Source organism: Juglans regia, chromosome 3 (genome assembly GCF_001411555.2).
Source record: "Juglans regia cultivar Chandler chromosome 3, Walnut 2.0, whole genome shotgun sequence".
Lineage (NCBI taxonomy): Eukaryota > Viridiplantae > Streptophyta > Magnoliopsida > Fagales > Juglandaceae > Juglans > Juglans regia.
The window spans coordinates 30,838,990-30,860,674 of NC_049903.1; the positions used below are offsets into that span (position 1 = coordinate 30,838,990).

At 38.1% G+C, this 21,685-nt stretch overlaps 1 protein-coding gene and 1 pseudogene across 1 annotated transcript; both read right to left on the bottom strand.

Moving 5' to 3' along the window:
* Positions 1–9,517: 9,517 nt before the first annotated feature.
* On the bottom strand, positions 9,518–16,709 carry LOC108979934 (annotated as a pseudogene).
* Positions 16,710–20,527: 3,818 nt separating this feature from the next.
* Positions 20,528–21,647, bottom strand: LOC108979943. The gene is made up of 2 exons (XM_018950746.2): positions 21,266–21,647; positions 20,528–20,879 (listed from the first exon to the last, which is right to left on the bottom strand). The coding sequence occupies exons 1-2, from the start codon at positions 21,553–21,555 to the stop codon at positions 20,741–20,743; spliced, it is 429 nt and encodes a 142-aa protein (XP_018806291.2). The 5' UTR covers positions 21,556–21,647; the 3' UTR covers positions 20,528–20,740.
* Between the last annotated feature and the right edge of the window lie 38 nt (positions 21,648–21,685).

Sequence of the window (21,685 nt, forward strand, 5' to 3'; positions counted from 1 at the left end):
TGAAGATGTTTTGAGAAAATACTATCTCACGAGTTTAGATAGAAAGGGTGCTTATCATTTACATATATAGAATCATTCCAAGTTGTTTCAACTAAGGAAACTATACAAATGGAAAGAATTGAAAGAATGCTACAATAAAGGAGAATATACATTGGCTACAATAAAGGAGAATATACATTGACTATACAGCTAACAACCTAGACTTTCCAAGAATAGCATATCAGTTAACATGTTGCAGCTTAGGGGGGATATGTTTGCTGAAATCATGTGCAATTGATTGTTGATCATTTGATTTGGTGCTTTCATTCCTTATAAGTAGGTGATAATTATCACACAGCCCAGAACTGATCTATGGAGATGGCACTCGTTGTTAAGAATAAAATTGGATTTGTCGATACTACGGTTCCACAACTGATGGATACTAATCCTTCTTACATTGCTTGGTTATGTTGTAATACTTTAATTCTTTCTTGAATTATTAATTGTCTCTAAGGACATTGCTTCAAGCATAATATACAAGGCTAAGGAAATCAGGCAAGAGTTTCAAGATCGTTTCTCACAAGGTAATGGCCCAAAGATTTATCAATTAGAAAAAGAATTTTCTTCTTTATCTTATAATGATCTTTAAGTCAATCTTTACTATATTAAGTTAAAAGCTATTTGGGATGAATTGCTTAATTGTAGTCTTCTTGCTTGTTCTTGTGGTGTTGTTTGAGTTCTACTCTAGTACCAGGAATGTTGACATTCCTATGAAGTTTCTCGTGCTTGCGAACAGATTTTACTCCTAAATCTTTTACCCCCTACGATGAAAGTTCTTTCTTTAGTCCAACAAGAAGAATAACAACTTAAACCTGCCTATGCTAATTCTCATGTCATTCAAACTACTACTTTTCTTAACAAGAAAACATAAACTTCAAGATCTCTTTACAATAAACCTCCTATGTGAAAGAAACTCGTTTGCTCTCATTGTGGACTTACTAGTGAAACTGTTGACAAGTGTTATAAGCTCCATGGTTATCCATTCGACTTCAAGTCTATAGGCAAATCATCTACTTCCAATTAAGTCTCTACTTTGACATCTCCTATTGATTCTCCTTGGGATATATTGACTCAGTTGCCTTTACTACAACAACAATGCCAATAGATCTTATCATTCTTGAATTCCCAAACTGGTTCCAATTCTTCACCTACTAATCTTCAAGTTGCTAATGTTAGCTCCCAATTGAATATTTCAAGTAGTTCTCATTCACAACCTTTTACACTTCCTTCTCATCATTTTGTTTTCTCTTCAAATACTATCTTACCTCACAATCTACTTCCATCACGCTCTCATGACCATAAGAAAGTACTCAAGGAGGGAACCCAACCAATCTTTACTAGGCCCTATCGTTATCCTTATTATCAGAAAACTGAGATTGAAAAGATAGTTTTTGAGTCGATGCAATCTAGTGTGATCAGGCCTAGTTCAAGCCCCTTTTCATCCCCAATTTTATTAGTGAGGAAGGCAGACGGGAGTCGGAGGTTATTTGTGGACTATCAAGCTTTTAAATATGGAACGGTCAAAGACAAATTCTCCATACCCGTCATAGATGAGCTATTGGATGAACTTTATGGGTCTAAAGTATTTTCTAAATTGGACTTAAGGTCCAGTTACAACCAAATAAGGGTGGTACCTAATAATGTGGAAAAAATAGTGTTTTGAACGCACAAAGGGCATTATGAATTCCTTGTCATGCCCTTCAGTCTTACTAATGCACCTCCAACATTTTAAGGGTTGATGAATGAGGTCTTCAGACTTTTTCTAAGAAAGTTTGTACTCGTATTTTTTTATGATATCTTAGTCTACAGTAAGATAATACTAGAACATGTATCAAATTTGAGAAAGGTGTTGGAATTCTACAGTAACATAAACTGTATGCTAAGGTCAATAAATGCAAATTTGGTATGAAGGAGATTGACTATTTAGGTCATATCATCACTGCTGATGGGGTCAAGGTCGACCCAGCCAAAATCTAATATATGCTTGAGTGACCAATTCCTATGAATACCAAAGCATATAGAGGGTTCTTGGGCTATAGGAAGTTTATTCAAAATTATAGGCTAATTGCAGCACCCCTAAAGGATTTATTGAAGAAAAATGCATTTGAATGGAATGAAAGGGCTACAAAGGCTTGTGAAGAATTAAAAAGGGTAGTGACACAATCCCCTATCCTAAAATTATCAGATTTTTCACAGTCATTCACAATAGTGTGTGATGCAAGTGGAAGAAGGGTACGGGCAGTTTTAATGCAATCGAGCCAACCTATAACATATATGAGCAAGTTATTGAAATGAAGGACACTGTTACTATCTATCTACGAGAAGTAGCTATTGGCTTTAGTGGGAGCTATCCAAAGGTGGCTCCTTACCCTTTAAGACGATCATTTGTTATTAAAACAAATCAACAAACCGTAAGATTTTTGCTAGAGCAAAGGGTTGGTACTGTTGTACAATAGAAATGGATAACAAAATTACTGGATTATGATTTTGTAATTCAATATATAAAAATGGGAAGGAGAATGTAGTGGTGGATGCTCTTTCAAGAAAACATGAAATGGGGGATAAATCTAATGGTTTATTGTCTATGATTTATTTTCCTAATCCTGCGTGGTTAAAGGGCACTTATGGTCGGTCAATTGAACTGCCAACTATAGTTTCAAAGCTATATCAGGGACTAAGCTATGAAGGTGGATATCAACTCCAGCATGGGACTGTTGCTTAAAAAATGGATGATTGTTGAAACTCGGATTCTTTATCTAAGAGGAGAATTCTACACTATATACATGTTGATCCTCTAGTAGGACAGTCAGAGTATCTAAAATCCTATCAAATGGCCAAACATGATTTCTATTGGGTTGGGATGAAGGAGATATTAAAAACATAGTGAAAGAATGTGAGGTGTGCAAGCTTGAAACCACACCCCCTGTTGGACTCTTCCAACCTCTCCCCATTCCCCAGCAAGCTTGGGTGGACATCTCTATGAATTTTATAGAGGGTCTACCCATATCTCAAGGGTATAGTACTATTTTTGTAGTGGTGGACATTTTTACAAAATATGGACATTTTATACCCTTAGCTCATCCCTTTACATCACCCGCTGTTGCACAGGCATTTCTAAACTCAGTCTTGAAGTTACATGGCCTGTCGAAGAGCATTGTCTTAGACAGAGATCCCATTTTTGTCAAAGGAACTGTTTTCTCTACAATGGTCAACTAGGGGTGCTACTCGCAGAGTAGCCCCCTCCCCCCCCCCCGCCCCGCATGGGCCGGGCAACAACTGCCCCTGGTGTGGGGGGCGGGGTACCCCGTCCAGGTATTGGAGTGCGGCCCCCACCACACCCTCCAAAAAAAAAAAAAAAAAACGGCCCAGATGGGCAAATGGGCCCATAAATTAACTATAAATAAATAACAAACAAAAATGAATTTACAATAATAAAAATAATATACAAATTAATTGAAAATGAACTATAAAGTACTACTCCTACCTAATAAATTAATAATAATAACTAACCAATTACAATAATATAAATTAAGAGAAAATAATTACATAATTACAAACATAAAAGGGACATTGTATCAATATTACAAATAACCGAATCACTAAATACAACTGAACTAACTAGTAACTACTAAGTGAGTTGTTTGACATTTAGGGTGGGTGGCCAAGGGTGGAAATATGTAATTAGAATTTAGTGCTACCTGATGTGAGTCGTGAGATTATAAAATCTGAAACATTAACAATTTAATAGGAGGATAAATTAGAATTATAAAAAAGAAACAAAAATTAAAATTATAAAGAACCATTAGAAATAAAAAATAACAAACTAAAATCTGACTAACCAAGATGAGATGGAAATCAAAATGAGACAATGAGAATATATCATTTGAATTTTGGTCCTTGGGCGTGGGATTAGGATTAAGGCTTGAGCTGTGCATATGACAGGAAGATTATAAAAACAATTAGATACCATAAATTATATAAATCCAAAAAATAATTAAAAGACAATACAAATTGTATAAACCTATGACAAATGACAATGGTGGGTCAGGGTCTAATATGGTGAAGTCATACTACAGCGAAGGTAGACATCATCTCATATATTATTAGAACAATTAAATTTGAAATTAATACTGATGAAATGAATATAAATAAAATAAATCAAAATAATAAAATAAAATCAACAATTATCAGATCCAGGGGGAGGAGAGCTATTACTAAAATATGACGGAGTAGACATTCTCCAAAACAAGCAAAAATTTTGAAATGAAAAGATAAACACCAATGATTCACATTTAAAAAAAAAAAAAAAACAGAAATTCAATGCAATGTATGATCAATTCAATGCACATGTATGATCAGTTGTAAAAACTTTTTAGAACAAAATTTTAGAAAATTTCATAAAAGTAGTAACCTATTAAAAAAGTTAAAAAATCTACAATTTTAGTAAATTTCATACAAGTAGTAAGCCCTTATCAAGTATTCACATAAACACCATAAATTCACAGCAACATCACAAATCCAAAAAATGCAATGTATAAAAATCAACAGCGGAAATATTTGAATTTCGAAATAACATCTATATTTTCTCCTATTTCAAAATGCAATGGAAATTCAATTACATGCATATTTTACCTTTAGTTTCTTAATTTCTAGGAATTAAACGATGCACAAGGTGGTAATTAAGAAAAATAGTAAATAATTATAAATTACTATTGTTGGTGATTTAATTTATTTCTTTAAAAAATGAGTCAAAATAGGTCCAGATTGTTTCTAAATACTGAGAAGATGGAATGAACAAAGTTTTTGGATCAGTCTCACAACAAGCCATTACATATTCAAAGAACATGCTCTCTATCTTCCTTGTTTCACATATTTATATACTTCTCAACATTTTAATAATATTTTTTCATGATAACAAATTGAGGAAATAAATTAATTCATGTCTTATTTTATAATATATATTGTTCTTTAGGAATATGGTCCAATCCTAAACCTTAAAGGATTGGAACCTTATATTAGTTTAGGGTTTGAATAAATTAATTTAGGGGTTTCAAAGATTCGAAACACAAAATCACAATATCAAAGATTCAAAACACATGCACAATCAAATCTTCACAGTACACAATTCACAAAGACACAATTTCATCCTCCAACTCCTCCATTTAATCCCAACTTTTCTCCAATCTCCATAACTCAAAAAAAAAAAATAATAAATAAATAAAATAAAGCTTCAGACTCAAGGCTCAAGCTGACTTACCTTCGGCGACAGAGATGCAGAAGGACGACGATGGCGTAAGCGTATAATGGAAGGATGGATTACGACGGAGATGAGAGAGAGAGAGAGTGTGTGTGTGTGTGTGTGTGTGTGTGTGTGTGACAGAGAGAGAAGTGAGAAGGGAAGCAGGGAAACAGGGGAGAGGGAGTCGCAGCGGCTTGGGGGGGGGGGGGCTCTTAATTACAGTTGTAGCTTACAGGCAAAAACTCCTGCCCACTTGACACAATCTGAAGATATCCCCTTGCTTTTATGGTCATTTCCAAGTGACCCGACGTATTGGTGCAGTGGCGTACCAGCTGGCTCTGCCGTCCACAGCAAAAATCCATCTTACCTTCCATGTTTCTTGTCTCAAGAATAACGTAGAAACACAAATTCAACCCCTAGCTACTCTGCCTCTCGTGGATTCGAGTGGGGAAATCCTTCCAAAACTGGAAGCTGTGGTGGATCGAAGGGTGAGGTGCAAGGGAAACAAATGCAGGACTAAGGTATTGATTAAAGGGGTTGGAACGATAGAGAAATATAATAGTTGTGAAATTCTGTGGAAGATGCGTCGACTCTACCCCGACCTTGTGGGCAAGGTGCTCTAAGAGAGAAAAAATGTCAGGAACCCTAACTGGTTCGAGTTTGGTGCAAGGGTTGAAGTGAATCTATCGAAGTGCTGAAGTGTAGTAGAAGATGCATCTCAAAACGGTGTCATTTGAAGCTTGAAGGGAGACGATTCCTTTTGGGAAGAAGGAATAAGATGATGCGTTTATGTTATCGAAGTTGTTTGTCTTGGGGTCAAAGTTGTGCGTATTGTGCTAAGTTTTGTAGTTTACGTTGCCTGTCATTTTCTTATGTTGTTTCTTCAGACATTTTATCCTTTGTACTTTTTTGTTGAGTTTGTTACGCTGTGGGTGTTGAGCGAATTGTAAAAAGAGGTCAAGAGAGAGATGGGATTCATTTTGGAAAAATCTGCATGTCCTTATTGTTCTTCCTGGAGGATTGGGTACCTCGAATACCCTGTGTACAAACATATGAATCTTATGAGTCTTATTTCCATCACAATCCATAGTTTCTAGTATTCTGCTTTTCCTTGTTACATTCAGGAGTGATTTATTACACCCATGCTGGTACCATTTATATTTTGGATTCTCTTGTTCTAACAGATGTTTTGTGTGTATCTTCCTTCAATTTTAACCTTCTTTTTGTAAGAATCTTAACAAAATCTCAGAATTGTTTTTCATATTTCTATATGATTTTTTCTTTATACAAGACCTAGCACAATTGAAGATGATTTAGATGATTCTGATGTTTCTTCATATCCTTTTACCGTCATCCATTATGACATTTGGGGTCCATTTTGAATTAGTACTTACAATGGATTTCATTATTTGTTAACAATAGTTGATGATTGCACTCATTGTACATAGATCTACCTAATAAAGCACAAGTTTGAAGTTAAGACTTTGTTATCCTCTTTCTATTGGCTGATGTAGACCCAATTTAATATTAGAATCAAATCCATCGTAACTGACAATGGCCAAGAATTTGTCTTGTAGGTTATAATTCATCAAACAAGTTGTGTTGAAACTCAACAAAACTCAGTAGTAAAATGGAAACACCAACATCTTCTCAATGTGGCTCGAGCCCTTCAATTTCAATTTAATCTTCTTTTGATTTTTTTGAGTGGTTGTATTCTAACAACTGCATACCTCATAAACAAAATTCATTCTCCCAATGAACTTCTCTATCATTCCTTGCCAAATTACTCTCATCTTAGAGTTTTTTATTTTTATGTTATGCTTTCACTTCAATTCAACATCAGTCAAAGTTTGCATCTCGTGCCAAGATATGTCTTTTCCTGGGTTATCCTTTTGGTTCCAAAGGATATAAAGTCTTTGATTTGGAATCTCAAACACCTTTTATTTCTAGGAATGTTATATTTCATGAATCGATTTTTCCTTTCCAGAGTTTTAATCCCACTAAAAATATTGTGCCTTTCTTTCCCTTCTAATCTTTCTACTCCCAGTTTTACCAAACCAGTTTCTGGTTTTAATACTCTTTGATTTTTATACAATCCTCCATCCTCTTAACATTTCTTCATCATCTATTTCTCTATCAGCTTCTAACATCTCTTTAAATAATACCTTACACTTCCCTCCACTTAGAAGATCAACTAGAATGCACAAGACTCCCGGTTATTTGCAGCAATATCATTGCAATTTTGCCTCTACTTCTATGGATGAAGGTGGGCTATTGGAGCGAATGACATTTTTGGGAGTGACTATTGGCATAACCCATGGGCTTGAGCGGTTTGGACTACTAGGTTTAGGAAGGGTAATTGACTAGGCTTGCTTATTAAGAAAAAAACATTTTAGAATAAAATTCGAGAAAGTAGAAATGGGCTCACAGTCACTGTGATGGGCCGAGAGGAGATGAGCCTTGTGCTTGATAACCTTGTACTGTCGATGTACTTGTCTCCATTGTGAACGCCAGGGAGGCTTCTTCGTAAGTGTTGAGGGAGATAAAATCCCTTCTTGAGGTGCCGAAACGATCCAAGCTTGGAAGACATAATTAGCCTTTAGTGATGGGAGATTTGATTTTGCCTTGACAGATGATGATAGAGGATTAATAGTGAAAAAAATTATACCCCTCTTGGATCGGGTTGGAGATGGTTGGTGCTGGTGGATTAAATTCAGATGAGTAAATATTGTGCAACAGTAGCTCCTTTCCTTGGATTTCCAGAAAGTGCATCGGAATCGCCAAGTACCGAGAGATTTTCGATTGCTAGAATGACAATAGGTTCTTGAAAGCCAAACCGATGCTATCATGGCTTTTTCCGTAAGTGAGTTCCATCGATTGAGACTTTGCGAAATTTCTTTCTAGTATTTATTGTGCCTTTTCAACCATTTTTACTTTCCCCTTTGCCTTTTTTGTTGAGAATTGTTATATTTGGATCTGATAAGGTTGCTCCAGTTAGAAGAATTTGCTAAAGGGTAGGGATGTTGAGATCCAAATAATGCGGTGGAAGGGGCTTGCTTTGAAGGGGAGTTGTTGAGAACCGATTAGTGGAGAGGGTCAAATGTGGTTCTTTTGATTGGCTTGGGATTTGTGGGTTTGTCTGAGATATTGGCAGGTTAGGGTTCTCAACTCATAACCATGGACTGAAAGGAAGATTTGTGAGAATAGATTTTAGGAAAGTGTAGAAAATTTGAGAATGACCTAATCTTCCACAAGCATAGCAAAAACCCGACAACCTTTCATATTTGAAAGAAACCCAAGTCTCTAAGTTGTAGGCTCTTGGGAGAGTGAAACCTTGTTTCAGTGGAAAGGTGATGTCAATTTCAACTTTTATCCTGATAAATTCCTACATGTAATTCCGAATTGGATATCTTCTTCTACCTCTAGTAAGTTGCCCAAAGCTTTTCTAATACATGTAGCATTATCATGAGTCATATGGTCCAATGGGTGGCCATGTATCAGCACAAGAAAAGTTGAGTTGTTTAGACGAATTTCCTGCAATGTAGAACTAGGTGGCCACGGTCTAAGGATGAGCAAGTGTCATTCAAAGTTCCATGAGGCTTGGTTGAGAACCCTGTGTTTGTCTTGAGAAGATTGTAAAGTGAATAAGAACAAATTTGCTTCCAGGTCTTCTATTAAGAGTTTTAATATGAAATTCCATACAGTTTTGATGCTTGCATGAATTGCAAGTTTGTTTAAAGGGCGTGCTGCAACTAGATGCCCTACCAATGCTAGCTCTGATGATTTTTATTTATTTATTTATTTGCTTCTTTCACTGTAGGTTCTAGTTTGAGATCTTGCCATGAGAGAGTTTCAGTTTGTGATATCAGGAAATCCATTTCCAATTCAGGTGGAGATTGTAACTCGATTATGACTTATGAGCTAGGATTTTAACAGTAAGGGGAAGACTCTATAGAGGAGTAGGGGTTCACTGGGGATTGAGGAGAGACGAAGAGAGAGAGGTTTAATTCTACCAACAATTTTACTTGCTTGAATTGGAAACACATACAACTATTGATCTTACCAAACCTTTCATTTACTCTCCAAACTACACATATAATTACAACGATGCACCCGTTTAATACAAATGGGCTGTGGTCGGCACGGATAGGACCCGTCCACAAGTTGATAATTTCAAATTTTTATTCCAATTAAGTTCACTGCGAAGAAATCAGAGATTTTGATCCAGAATTTGTGAAATCAACATTTGGGAAGATCTGCTGGTGGAGGAGGCAGCTTCTGTATTGACACAATCAAATCCAATTCTCAGGATTTCAATTTGCACAAAATCAGCCAAGGAATCATCAGTTATTTCCATTGATTTGTAAATATCAGTTATTTCCTTACATTTGTTTATTTCCATACTTAGTTTGACTTCCTGTATCTATTTAATCAGCAGTGTATCATTGTAATCAACAAGTCATTTTGAGAATAAAATTATTCTAGTTTCACATTCTTAACATGGTAACAGCCTAAACACAATCCCTCCCTAACCCGAACCCTTCATGTCTTCCCCTTCTTCTTCCTCTTCCCTAACCGATGTCCCCTCTCCATATATTCTCCATCCCTCTGATTCTCCTAGCCTAATCCTTATTTTTTGTCTCCTTACAGGAGATAATTTTTCAAAATGGCAAAAAGCCATGACCCGCACACTCAATGCCAAGAATAAACTCAGCTTTGTCGATGGCTCCCTTCCCACCCCCTAATTCTAGTTCTCCCGAATACAAACAATGGAACCAAACCAAAGACATGGTCCTTACCTGGATTTTGAACTCCATCAGTCCATCTCTAGCCAACTCTCTTGAATATCACACAAACCCATGCGATGTTTGGGTTGACCTCCAGTTGCGTTTCAACCACGGCAACAACGCCCGTCTCTACCACCTCAAGCGCGCGCTTTCCTCTCTGCAATAAAACACCAATTCCATCCATGAGTATTACAACCACATCAAACAAATTTGGAATGAATTAAGTTACCTTCAAATCATCAATGATCTCAAAGACATGCAAAAACAAGCTGATGATGAGCGTGTCTTCCAGTTTCTCCTTGGCCTCAACGACTCCTTTGCCCAACTCAGAACCCAAATCCTAGCTATGGACCCTCTTCCTCCCATCACCAAGGTTTTTTCTATTTTATTTCAGGAAGAATAGAAGCACCTCCTTCAGCTCCACCCACTGCCATCGGATTCCATGGTGTTTGCAGCCGCCACCTCCAGCAACCCACGGAGCCACCTTCGTTGCACCGAATGAGGCAAATGGGGCCACACCCGTGACCGCTGCTGGAGGCTTATCGGCTACCCATCTGGACAAGACCAACGATCCAAGCCGCGCCCCTCCATTCTCAGCAAACCACCGCCTAGCTCAGCACCGATAGTCAATCAAGTCTCTTCCTCCGCCGATTCGTCGCCTCTTCTTGGATTGACGCCGGAACTCTACAAAAAATTGATGGATTTGCTGAACCCCACATCCATCTCCACCAACTTCGTCGATAATGCCATTTCCTCTTCCGTCTCCTTTCATAGCCACCGAGATTGGGTCATGGACAGCGGCGCTAGCGCCCACATGTGCCACGACCGAAGTGCGTTTGTCGATCTGCAATCCCCCCCCCCCCTTCTCTCTCGGTTAAACTCCCGAATGGCCATACCCTTTCTATTAAGGGTATCGGCACTTGTCACTTGTCACTTATCCCATTCCCTTATACTTTTTAATGTCTATTTTATCCCTGATTTTCATTTTAATCTCTTGTTTGTCCCTCAGCTCACCACTAACACAAATTGCATTATCTTTTCCCTCTAAAAATTTTTTCTTTCAGGACCCACAGTCGACGCGGCTGATTGGAGCGGATGATTTTTGCAATAGGCTTTATGTGTACCGGCCCAACAACGTCCTGATTTTTTCCGTGCAATCCTCTACTAATAAAGACTTATGGCACCGACGCCTAGGTCATTATTCTCGTTTTTTTCTTCCTCAATTATTTAATAATTCTCATGTTGTCTCGGATTGTGATATTTGTGCTCGTTCTAAGCACACACGTTTGCCTTTTTCCTCTAATGATAATAAAAGTATTTTTGCTTTTAATAGAATATTTTGTGACATTTGGGGTGGTTATCACACTTCTTCCATTTGTGGTTCTCATTATTTTCTCACTATTGTTGATGATTTTTCCCGTACCACTTAGCTCTATCTTATGCGTCATAAATCTGAAGCATATACCAATCTTATGCATTTCTTTGCCCTTGTCCAAAATCAATTCAATACCACGATCAAAAAAATTCGCACTGATAATGGTCAAGAATTTCTTTCGCACAAATTCCAAACATATCTTCATAATCACGACACTATTCATGAACGTACCTGTGTTGAAACTCCCCAACAAAATGGTGTTGCGTAGCGAAAACACAGACACCTATTAAATATTGTTCGTAGTCTTCATTTCCAAGCCCACTTACCCCTCAAATTTTGGGGCGAATGTGTGCTCACTGCTGCATATCTTATTAATCAAACACCCAGTCGCACTCTTCAAAATAAATTTCCTTTTGAACTTCTCTTTGACACTATTCCAAACTATACTCATCTTCGTGTCTTTGGTTGTCTCTGTTACGCTCAAACCCTCGCTGCTCATCGAGATAAATTCTCTCCTCGTGCCTCAAAATGTATATTTCTTGACTACCCCAACAATCACAAAGCGTACAAACTATATAACCTCGACACCCAAACCATCCTTTTTTCCCGTGATGTCACCTTTCATGAAGACATCTTTCCTTTTCAAGATCTTCCAGATATTTCTCACTCACCTCTCCCTATACTTCCCTTACCCGTTCCCGAACCTCCTCTACCAACCTCACCTCCCTCTCCTCCTCCTATCACCACGGCCTCTCCTCCTCCTATCACCAAGGACTCTCTGCCTATTTCTATCCCAGAACCTCCATCCACTCGTCCTCGTCGCACTACTACTCGACCAGCTTATCTCCAGGATTATGTTTGTCCGACACTACACGGCAGGGCCCACGGCATCATCACTCGTTGCATCAACCTCAGGTACTGCTCACCCTTTATCTGATTTTCTTTCTTATTCTCGTTTTTCTCCTTCTCATCTTACATATTTATATGCTCTCACCACTTCTATTGAACCTTCTTGCTATTCTACTGCTCTTAGTTATTCTCATTGGCGGGAAGCAATGTCTAATGAGCTACGTGCCCTTGAAGCCAATTCCACCCGGACATTTGAGCCCCTCCCTCCTAGAAAAAAACCCACTGGTTGCAAATGGGTCTTTAAAACCAAACTCAAAGCCGATGGCTCAGTTGAATGATATAAAGCTCGTCTCGTTGCAAAAGGCTACACTCAAGTTGAAGGTTTCGATTATCATGAGACTTTAGCACCCGTTGCAAAAATGACTACTGTCCGGTATTTGTTAGCTGTCGCTGCCACTCAACAATGGATCATCCACCAATTAGACGTCAACAATGCCTTCCTCCACGGTGATCTTGATGAAGAAGTGTACATGACACCACCTCTCGAATATTGTCCTTAGGGGGAGACCCACGTCTGCCGTCTCCGCAAATCTCTCTATGGCCTCAAACAAGCCTCCTGCAACTGATTTTTTAAACTAACCGCTGTGCTTCTTGATGCAGGTTTCACTCAATCTCAAGCAGATCACTCTTTGTTCACATTAGTCACCACCACGAGTATCACTGTTGTGCTTGTCTACGTCGATGATATCCTGGTTGCTGGCAATGATATCTCTCAAATCGAGGTCTTCAAACGTGCTCTCTCCACCAATTTCAAAACTAAGGATCTTGGCCCCTTCAAATATTTTCTTGGTCTCGAAGTTGCTCATTCTAAAAAAGGCATCTTCCTTAACCAACGAAAATATGCTCTTGACATACTGAATGACAGTGGCCAACTTGGTCCCATGGAACAAAATTTAAAACTCACCAATCAAGATGGTCCCCTTCTTTCTGATCTGAGTGCCTTTCAACAACTCGTGGGCCGACTCATCTACCTGACCATCACTCGTTCTGATATTGTCTTCGCTGTGAACATCCTCAGTCAATTTATGCATGCTCGTCGCCTTCCACACATGCAAGCCGCCACTCGTGTTCTTCGCTACATCAAAGGCAGCCCAGGTCAAGGCATTTTCTTTCCGTCCTCCAATCCTCTACATGTTACAGCCTACACTGATTCTGATTGGGCCAGCTGTCCCACCACTCGTCGCTCCACCACTGGTTTTTTCATTCAGCTCGACACAAGTCCTATTTCATGGCGCACAAAAAAATAGACGACCATAGCCCGTTCTTCCGCCGAAGCTGAATATCGTGCCATGGCCGTCACCACATGCGAGCTTATCTGGTTGAAAAAACTCCTAACTGACTTTGGTATTCCTCATCCTGAACCTTTCAGTTTGCACTGTGATAATCAATCTGCTCTGCACATTGCCCATAATCCTGTGTTCCATGAACGCACCAAGCACATTGAGATTGATTGCCACATTATTCGAGACAAGATCCGGTCTGGACTCCTCACTGCTGTCCACATGTCATCACATGAACAAATTGCAGACATCTTTACTAAACCGTTAGGCAGAGAACTTTTTCATCATTTTTTATGCAAGTTGGGCATTACGGATCTTCATGCGCCAACTTGAGGGGGAGTATTAACACAATCAAATCCTATTCTCAGGATTTCAATTTGCACAAAATCAGCCAAGGAATCATCAGTTATTTCCATTGATTTGTAAATATCAATTATTTCCTTACATTTGTTTATTTCCATATTTAGTTTGACTTCCTATATCTATTTAATCAGCAGTGTATCATTATAATCAATAAGTCATTTTGAGAATAAAATTATTCTAGTTTCACGTTCTTAACATTCTTATTGGGATGCTTTCCATATAATACAACCCCAGCCATTCTTAGACCCCAGCTCATGTGTGTATCGTAATGGCAATGCATTATCCATACCCCTGTTGCACAAACCATTAAATGAGTTCCCTTGATTTACTTTTTCCGCCCAATAAAAAATGAGAAAGGAATGAAAGAAACTAAAATCTAGTTTGGTTACAGATGAGAATTAAAAATTAAAAAAAATATTATTATAATATAATTTTTAAATATTAATTTTATTTTAACTTTTAAAAAAATTAAATTATTTATTATATTTATGTGTGAGTTTGAAAAGGCTATAATAATCATATGAGATGAAATAATATGAGATAGTTTAGTTTGTATAACCAAACCAATCACGAGTTTCTCCTTGTAGAGATAAATGAACTAAAATAAATGAATAATGCTAGATGTTGTGCAAGCATCATGCATTCTTTTTAGAAAAGAGTAGAATCGATCAATAAAAAATTAATGCAAATATCTTTTATTGAAATTGAGAAAAAAAATTCGCATCATCCTGAAGCCGCCTCACACTCAATGCATTGAGTAAATATATTATATATATATATATACATGTGAGATGTGCTGCGGCTTCTGGCTGATGCGTAGCACAGCTCTTGAAATTGAATTAGCAACCAACGGCAGAGAGAACATGGTTGTTCAAAGAATATCCCTTCCATGCCTGCCTATAAGAAGTTATACGGTGTTTGTGTGTCAACTAGGATTGAATTAAGTAGATGTATTTGTGTACAGCTTTTCTCCACCTGGGTTGTCTGCTTGAAACCGAATTGCAAGCCAACCTCCAGAAGGTACACCCGCTGTGTTTCTTTCAACGGGTCAATAAGATTGAACTTAAGTGGGTCCTTGTCCGGATTATAGTTCCCGAAACCTTGCTCAACAACAAAGAAATTATAGCCATGCAGATGCAGAGGGTGGCTCTCTGCCCCAAGAAGTCCTGCAACACAACCTCTACACTGGCGTTGAAGAGGAGAATCACCACTCTGTTTCCGTTGATAACCCTGGTATGGTTGTTCTGCTGGGAAGTGCCTGTATAGTTAAAAGAAATGATTGGATTGCTAGGAAAATCGGCAGTGTAAACGCCATTTGATTGTCCAAAGAAGTGGGCTTGGAGGAGGGCTAAAGCTGGAAGTGGGAAGGATATATTATTGATCGAAGCTGCGAACTTTGTCCCATTGGGTCCTTGACGTGTTTGGTTTTCCGGGCAAGGGTTTGTTCCAAGCCCTACTGTGAAGAAGAAGCTCTTTTCCACACTTTATGGAACATGAGCTGGGTATTGAGCACTCGCTAAGCTGCGAAGTCTGCTTGTATAGTTTGCAGCAAAGGAAGTGTCATTGAGTTGGGGTAGAGCTGGTTTGAAGAGTGAGAACTTCTGAGTTGAGGTTATGGAAAGAGGGAAATCAGATGGAAATTCGTATTCAAGGAGACCTGCCACAGTGGAGTTGTCAAAGGTGCCGAGGCCTGTGGCATATGGCCTAGCAGGCATGAGAAAAGTGGCATTTTGGAAGTGAGGTTTAGTTTTGAGAAGAACGTTTGTGGTTTGTCCAGGGGCTATGAGAATTGTATCAATCTCAAAAGGGTTTGACATAAACTGCATCAACTTCAACAACTGTGAGGGTGTGTGTGGTTTGCAATACTGAAGAAGAGCTCATCGTTGAGTGCAGCATTAATTAAATGGAGAAGATAAGTTTTCCCATCTTTTACCTTCAGCCTGAATCTATCTGCCAAAGAGCATTTTGTTTATATGCAGTTGATCTGTATAGTCTTATATGCAAAATCAAAGAACAGAAAACTAAAGCAAACTCAGCTTGATATCAAAATATATTATCTCGACCAAAACAGTTTAGTATTAAAGAAAATGAAAATGAAACCTTCTGAGCAATTATACAACGGTCCTGGGAGGCTATTGATAGGCATCAGAGACACTTGGGCCTCCACCTGTTTGGAGGGCCTGGCTGATGATATTCTCAGGATCTGTATTAAACCACTCTCCTGCAATTAAGGTTTCTGCCTTATGTTAGCTAGGAAACTTAGTTACTAAGGATGCAAGATAATATTAATAATAGCAATTAGCCATGAAATATGGGCATGCCAAAGCAGAGTCCCTCTTTGTCCTACAATTGCGTAGTTGTAGACATAGCTCTGTCCAGGTTGTATAGGGCACTGAGTTATGTATGCAGGCCCATCTGCCCACCCACTTTTATGCAGTCGAACTCCATGCCTGTTCCAAATTACAAAGCCTTATGTCACTAACCTTGTGGTCTTTGATTTATTCAGCCAACCTTGTTCATAATCCTAATTTCTGATACCCATATGATATTAGAGGATATATATACCAATGAATAGTGATATTCCTTTCGACATGGTTGAAGACTTGAATAAGAAGATGGTCACCCTTCCTAGCCACAAGGCAAGGCCATGGAAACTGTCCATTTACAGTAACCATGCTTTTGGTGTGGCACAGGCGTGTGACAGTTTGCATGGTGATCTACACAATATATAGTTCAAATCTTTCATGATACTTGAAGAAATAAATAACATATAACTACATAATATATACATATATAGGTGCCAAGATAACAAATATGGCAGTGGCGCATGCATTAAATGTGTAGTGCCTGGTTGTGCCTGCTGCAAGTCGAGGAAGGACAAGAATGGCTGTGAATGTGAAAAAACAAAATCTCATGTTTGGCACTGACAAACCCATTTATCTCCCTTGCTCACTCCCTTTCTCTTTTGAGAAGGTGAGGGAGTATAGTGAACTGAACTTCGGACAGAGAGTTTGAAGCAGCAAGGCAGCTTTCAAGGTTGTACAAACATACATATATATATATATATATAAGAATTCTATGTATCAGTTACTATTCACTTTCACATCCCACACCTATATATCAAGGTTGAACAACTTGTGATAAAAATATTGCTGCTTCGTTATAAAAGTCAAGATTAATATTAGAAGAAAAATTCTATTCATTATCATACTTACTATCATTCTCTCAATACCTCTTAACATAACATCAAATGATTGGCTCACGAATGATACATAACAAAGTTTTAAAAAAAGATGATACATAACAAAAAGTCTCTGACAATTTAATCCTATATCGTGGAATGGTTGGATGATAATAGTAAAAGAGATAGTAAATAACATTTCTCATATTAGAATGTCCCCAAAAGAGAGTCGAGATTTAAATGTGAGGGAATGGAGTTATATTCTTTTTATTGATGTTTAAAATAAATAGCATACTACTAATCAATAACGCCTAATTCCCAGTCTAATTTCACCATACCGCGTATCACGGTTTGTTCATGACTTTCATGGACATGATTGCATTTAGATGTTAAACTGAGTTGAGTTGAGATGATAAAATATTGTTAAAATATTATTTTTTAATATTATTATTATTATTTTAGGATTAAAAAAAATTAAATTATTTATTATATTTTGTGTTGAAACTTAAAAAAATTGTAATGATGAGTTGAGATGAATTTGATAACCAAACGTACCAGGTTGATGATAGAGAGAGATCAATCACGTTGGTTGGTTAAGGAGTTTCTAAGCAAGCGATCGATTGATCAGGATGGTACTTATATATTATTATATAAGTTTTATTTCTAAAACCAATTAAGATTAATTCATCCAAGTCAAGCTTGGTTATAGAAATTACATAAAAATAATATCATAAATTGATGTGGTTTATCATATTATAAAGTTAATTTTATTGTAAAGTAGATCTAACAGATCACATAAAATTACGTCAATTTATAAGATTATTTTTATCTAATCTTTTCGTAGCTATATATACCAGTAATCTAAATTGTAATCTAAATTTAATGGAGTAATGAATTTTTAGCTGCACCAACTATAATTAATGGCGCTTCTAGAAGACTAGAACTAATGGCCCGTTGGCTTAGGAGGAGGAACCGGATGCAATAGCCATTAAAACAAAAGCCCTGATGATCTCTACACTTTTTATGTTTTTCCTTCAGTTTTTAGGCTTTTTTTTCTTTCTAAGTTTTTTATTGCTGCTCAGATTTACACCTTCCTAGCATCCATTATCACTCACCCCCACCTCACAGTAACCTTTTCTTTGTTTTCTTTTTGGTGAACCAAGCCCCAACCCCATCATGTGGGCGTATGAACCTCAAGCACACCACCTACCTCCTTTAAAAAACCCCCCAAAACCAATACGTGTGCCAATAATAAATATACATAAACAGAGCAAACCAACACTTGCAATCAATATGCAACTTACAATCTGAAACAGTGTTAAGAATTGATTTAGTTATGAAAGGGGCGTAATAGCACATGCCTTATGATGAAGTGTGTTGCACCTGCAACTTCATAGTCTTCATTAATGCGCCTTTGCTTAGGCGTCTGGGAATAATGATGCCAGATTATTGCTCATCATAATGATGTACTCCACACAGGAATACTACAAACCGGAGATTTTCAACTTGCAGAGTATAATAAAAAGCAAGACACCAATATAGAAATTGGGAGTCCATAGATGCAGATAACTTAGGTGTGTGGAAGTTGGCATATCTTCTTTTTCAAATATTCCTTAAAAAATTAGAGGTTTATTCAATAAAGAATCAGGATCAGATGGTTGTGGTCTCTGGTACGCTAGCTGAAGTAGAAAAGCAGCTAGTCTCCCTTAGAAAACCAATGGAGGGTGAGCTCACACGAGTAAAAATGTTCATTGACTGCCTGCACATATTCAATTAAAGATGTTGAATAAGATTTTCTTCTTTGAGGGTAGATGATAGACAAATAAAATCAACCATGCAAGCGACACTTTTGAGATAATCCGAAGTTAGGACCGTTTCGTTAGTTTGTCTGTGATTGTTTTTTACCCCTTCCTATTGGTGATATCTCATGAAGTTTCAACTGTTTCATTGTTATTATTGATGTCGTGTTTCGCGAGTCTGGACAATTTCACTCGGTCAATGCTCGTGCGATCACCTGCACAGTAACAAAGGGGGACCTCGGGATCCGTTGATGCTCCGATGCTTAAGTCAGTATGGTGCTGAGGTTGAAGATGAAGTACATTGACCAATGTTTTTAATTTCGTACCGTACCGCCTGGTACGGCCGAAATTTTTCGTTTCGGCAATCCGGCCGGTACAGGTACTATATATGTTCCATACCGGCCAAAATACCAGCCGTACCGGACTGTACCGGCCGTTTCGGCCTAAATTTCATCTTCATATATTTTCGATTGCCGGCGATATTTCGGCCTGTGTTTTTTTTTTTTTTCATTTTTTCAAACTACAAATTTATTTTTTGACCCCCAATTTAGACTAAACTATTTATAATTTATATGTATGTATGTATTTATATATAATTTATTCATATATAAACTATTATTTTAGAATATAATTGTTATATATATTTATATATATAATTTATTCATATATCGACTATCCCGAAACGGTACACGAAACGGTACCGGTACCGAAATATTTCGTTCCAGTGTCTTGACCGGTACGCCATCCGGTACGGTATTCAAAACATTGATATTGACTATGATTGTGTTAGATCGTTTACCTATGTGCTGCAGATAGTATTATTTATACTTACCGACCTGGTCTCCACGATAGTGGAGTGCTACATAACAGGAGATCATATATTCATGCTGTCAACTCGCAGAGCTAGCCTTTTGCCATTAGTTCGTCGAGCTATGAAGTGCTTAGTGCTACTGAGTACTGTTTGAGCCTTGGGTCGCATTGAATGCAGCGTTTATCTTGTCTTAGAGCCTTTCCATCTTTTTAATGCTGGGTGTGAACTGTCGCAAGTTTTCTCGTCTGGCATTGAATGCTATACTCCTTCCTTTTAAGCCCTGCCTGCATTTCCTGTATTGTTTCTTGATGTAAACACGATCAGACCCGAGTTTTATACCCAAGCCTTAACCCAGGTGCTACCATTTGACCCAGTCCATATTATGTACCTGGGCCTTGTGTAGCCCGATCTAGCCCAGACCTAAGATCTGAGTTTTAACCAGGGCCCTACCTTTAGCCCAATCCAAAGGATTTTCCCCCTTCACAGTGATGCTTCCTTCACGATTCTATGGAAGTTAGCTAGGTTGCCGAGTAAATCATGTTTGGATGGAATATCTCAAGGGATCATATCTTGTGGCCTAGGACGAAACAAGGACATAGGCAGCTCATTATGCAGATAAAAGTGACTTACACGCGCGCGCGCACACGAGTTTTTGCAGGCCATTGGGTTTTTATCAGTTTAATGCCTTTGCAATTGGGTTCCTATAATCATGGTCACTAAGACCGTGCATTCCAGAGTCCAAAGAACACCAAGATAAACAATTAATTGAAGGAAATAAATAAGGGAAGGGAGATATACATCATCATTATATTGCTTACAATCCTGCAAATATCTGCCTTGCTTATTACGACAAATACATGATTTCCAAGGAGGGACCTCATAGCTTTTAAGAGCGAAGGTCGTGGTTGAATTACAGAGCGAAAAATAAGAGGAGAGGGTATATAGTACGGTGGTCATTTACTTGTCAATTTGGTTGAGCTTGCCAAGACCATTGCAACGAGCGCACACGATTTGTGTCTGGTCCTTACGTGCCGCGTTTGCCCTCAGTACCGCCCCTCCCCGCCGGACAAACCCCGCTCCATCGCATTCAGGACATCTGTTATATAAAAGAGCACATATCAAAGGGTATTCGGAACAAAACTGAACGAGTAGTAACTTTAGATTGTCATTTTTAGTCATAAATGTCTTCATATATCAATTGCTCAAACGATAATCATTTAAAATATGATATACAATAAAGTGATTGGATCACAATACCAAAAATGATATACAACTTTATTAGGTAAAATATGTTGCTATCCCAAGTTTCAAACATCTTTTACCTTACTTTGGTCCCATTTTTGCAATAAGCATCTTGATTAAAATTTACAAGTTTGAAATCAATTCAAGAAACCAGCAATATCAGACCTCAATGGGGGGGTGTGGGGTGGGGGGGAGGGAAATCCCAAAAACTAAAGCAATAAGAGAGGAAGGTGTAGTTACAAGTCCTTGCGGGAAAAGAGGATAGGGAAGGCAGTTCCAAGGAGGGCAACAGCAACAGCACCAGCAATCAGGTAGGTGGTGCCATCTGCGGACACGTCTCCAACAGCAGCAACCACAGTTGATAATCCCCTTTTCTTGTTGTTTATGTCAGTCCTTTTCCACGATGTTGCTGTTGAGCCACCTTGTGCTGGTGGAGCACAAAAGACAGGGCGAGAAGGGCTAGCGGCAAATGCTGATTGACTCTGCGCTTTTGTGGGAAAAATGGGCTTAAGAGCAGCTACCGATACCATCTTGTTTAACTCTAATAAATCTTCTGCACTGTTGAAAAGGAAGAGATGGGAGAGTTGGAATTGTTGGATGTCAAAATGACACGGTGCAAGGTTTTTTTATACCAAGGGTTTGGCTGACTTGCTGTGTTTT